We start from the raw sequence: 2,441 nt of genomic DNA, 5'->3' as shown, positions 1-2,441 counted from the left end.
ATTTTCCTAATCTCCCACCCAATAAAAACTGATGTCACTGTTGTTGACGTATATATGTCAAAGTCTGTAAAATAAGAACAAAGATGAATCGGAAATTTCACAATTAAAAATTCTAATAAATATTCCATTTCTTTTTTTCTATAAAAACATATCATTGGAGCCTACGATCTTCATCTGCCATAGGAAACCATATCCCTTAGGCATGATGTCCTTCCTACAGAAACCATTCTCAAAGTTTCTCCAAGTCCTTTTTTTTCTCCTAATGTGCATTCCTTCTTTCTTTGCCTTTCCTCCTAATTTCTCTGCAACTTCATTTGGTGCTGTCAAATATGTAGCTGCTGAAGATAATAAAGAAGCGGAGGCTCTCCTAAAATGGAAAGCAAGTCTTGATGACAACCACAGCCAATCTGTCCTGTCTTCTTGGGTTGGCAGCAGCCCTTGCAAGTGGCTTGGGATCACTTGTGACAATTCTGGAAGTGTCGCGGATTTCAGCCTTCCAAATTTTGGTCTGAGAGGTACACTTCATAGTTTCAACTTCTCATTCTTCCCCAATCTTCTCACTATCAATCTCGGGAACAATTCACTCTACGGAACTATTCCACTTGAGATAGGATTGTTAACAAGTCTTAACTTTCTCTACCTTGATAAAAATAATCTCACTAGTAGGATCCCTTTTTCTATTGGAAATTTGAGAAACTTATTCATTCTCAATCTCAAGGATAACAAACTCTCTGGTTCCATCCCTTCTTCTATTGGGAACATGACTTTGCTCAGTCGACTTCATCTGAACAATAATAATTTATCTGGATCTGTTCCTCGGGAAATAGGACAACTTGAATCCCTTGTTGAATTGAAATTGTCTTCAAATAATTTCACTGGCCATTTACCACGAGACTTGTGCCTTGATGGGTTGCTTGTAAATTTTACAGCCGCCAACAATCATTTTTCTGGTCCAATCCCTAAAAGCTTGCGAAATTGCACTAGTCTATTTAAATTTAGGACTATTTCTGAAGATTATTTAAATTTGAACCAATTGTCAGGGAATATTTCTGAAGATTTTGGCCTCTACCCAAACTTGACCTATGTGGACCTAAGTCACACTGATTTGTATGGTAAGCTTACGTGGAAATGGGGAGGTTTTCACAACTTGGTGAGCCTAAAATTGTCAAACAATAATATCACCGATGAGATACCATCAGAGCTTGGAAAGGCTACTAGGTTACAGATGATTGATCTCTCGTCAAATCTCCTGAAGGGGACAATTCCAAAAAAATTGGGGCAGTTGAAGGCGTTGTTCAACCTTGCTCTTCATAACAACCATCTTTTTGGTGTCCTTCCCGTTGAAATCCAAGTGCTATCTCAACTTCGTCTCCTGAATTTAGCTTCTAATAATCTTGGTGGATCAATCCCAAAACAACTGGGACAGTGCTAAAATTTATTACAGTTGAACTTGAGTCATAATAAGTTCACAGGGAGCATCTCATCTGAGATAGGCTTACTGCATTTAGTTGGACATCTAGATCTCACTGGGAATCTTCTGGCAGGAGCGATACCATCACAAATTGGGCAATTGAAACGGTTAGAAACGATGAACCTCTCTCACAACAAACTTTCCGGTTTGATTCCAACTGCTTTTGTAGATTTGGTGAGCTTGACAGCTGTAGACATCTCCTACAATGAACTAGAGGGCCCTATCCCCAAAATCAAAGGCTTCATTGAAGCTCCATTTGAAGCTTTTATGAATAATAGTGGTCTCTGTGGAAATGCCAGTGGTCTAAAGCCTTGTACACTTCTTACAAGCAGGAGAAGGAGCAGCAAAATTGTCATTTTGATTCTTTTTCCTCTCCTGGGCAGTCTACTTCTACTACTTACCATGGTCGGATGTTTATACTTTCTCCACAAAAGAAGCAGGGAAAGAATTTTCGGTTTAGGAGAGCGACAAAGTCCACTCAGTTTTGCAGTATGGGGCTATGAGGAAGAGATCCTACATGAAACCATCATCCAGGCCACTAATAATTTCAACTTCAATAACTGCATTGGGAAAGGGGGACATGGAATTGTTTATCGAGCCATGTTGCCTACAGGTCAGGTGGTTGCCGTGAAGAAACTTCATCCATCAAGAGATGGCGAGCTTATGAGTTTCAAAACTTTTAGAAATGAGATTCGCATGTTAATAGATATTCGACATCGAAATATTATGAAGTTATATGGATTTTGTTCATTAATTGAGCACTCTTTTTTAGTTTATGAGTTCATAGAAAGGGGAAGTTTGAAGATAAATTTATCTAGCGAAGAACAGGCAATGGACTTGGATTGGAATAGAAGGCTTAATGTTGTTAAAGGAGTGGCCAATGCATTATCCTATTTACACCATGATTGCTCGCCTCCAATCATTCACCGAGACATTTCCAGCAGCAATGTTCTTTTAGATATGGAATACG

The 2,441-nt window shown here is 39.0% G+C and overlaps 1 protein-coding gene across 1 annotated transcript in view; it reads left to right on the top strand.

Annotated features, from left to right (window-relative positions):
• Positions 1-130: 130 nt before the first annotated feature.
• The window catches only part of LOC105139993 (probable leucine-rich repeat receptor-like protein kinase At1g35710), a gene marked incomplete at its 3' end in the record, with an annotated part of 18,166 nt that continues 15,855 nt past the window's right edge, over positions 131-2,441 (top strand). The window contains exon 1 of the mRNA XM_011046650.1: positions 131-988. Coding sequence (XP_011044952.1) covers positions 203-988 — 786 coding nt within the window. The remainder of the gene's footprint in view (positions 989-2,441) is intronic.

This window comes from Populus euphratica, unplaced genomic scaffold, assembly GCF_000495115.2.
Source record: "Populus euphratica unplaced genomic scaffold, PopEup_1.0 scaffold113.1, whole genome shotgun sequence".
NCBI classification, from domain to species: Eukaryota; Viridiplantae; Streptophyta; class Magnoliopsida; order Malpighiales; family Salicaceae; genus Populus; species Populus euphratica.
This window is presented reverse-complemented; position numbering and strand designations above follow the sequence as displayed.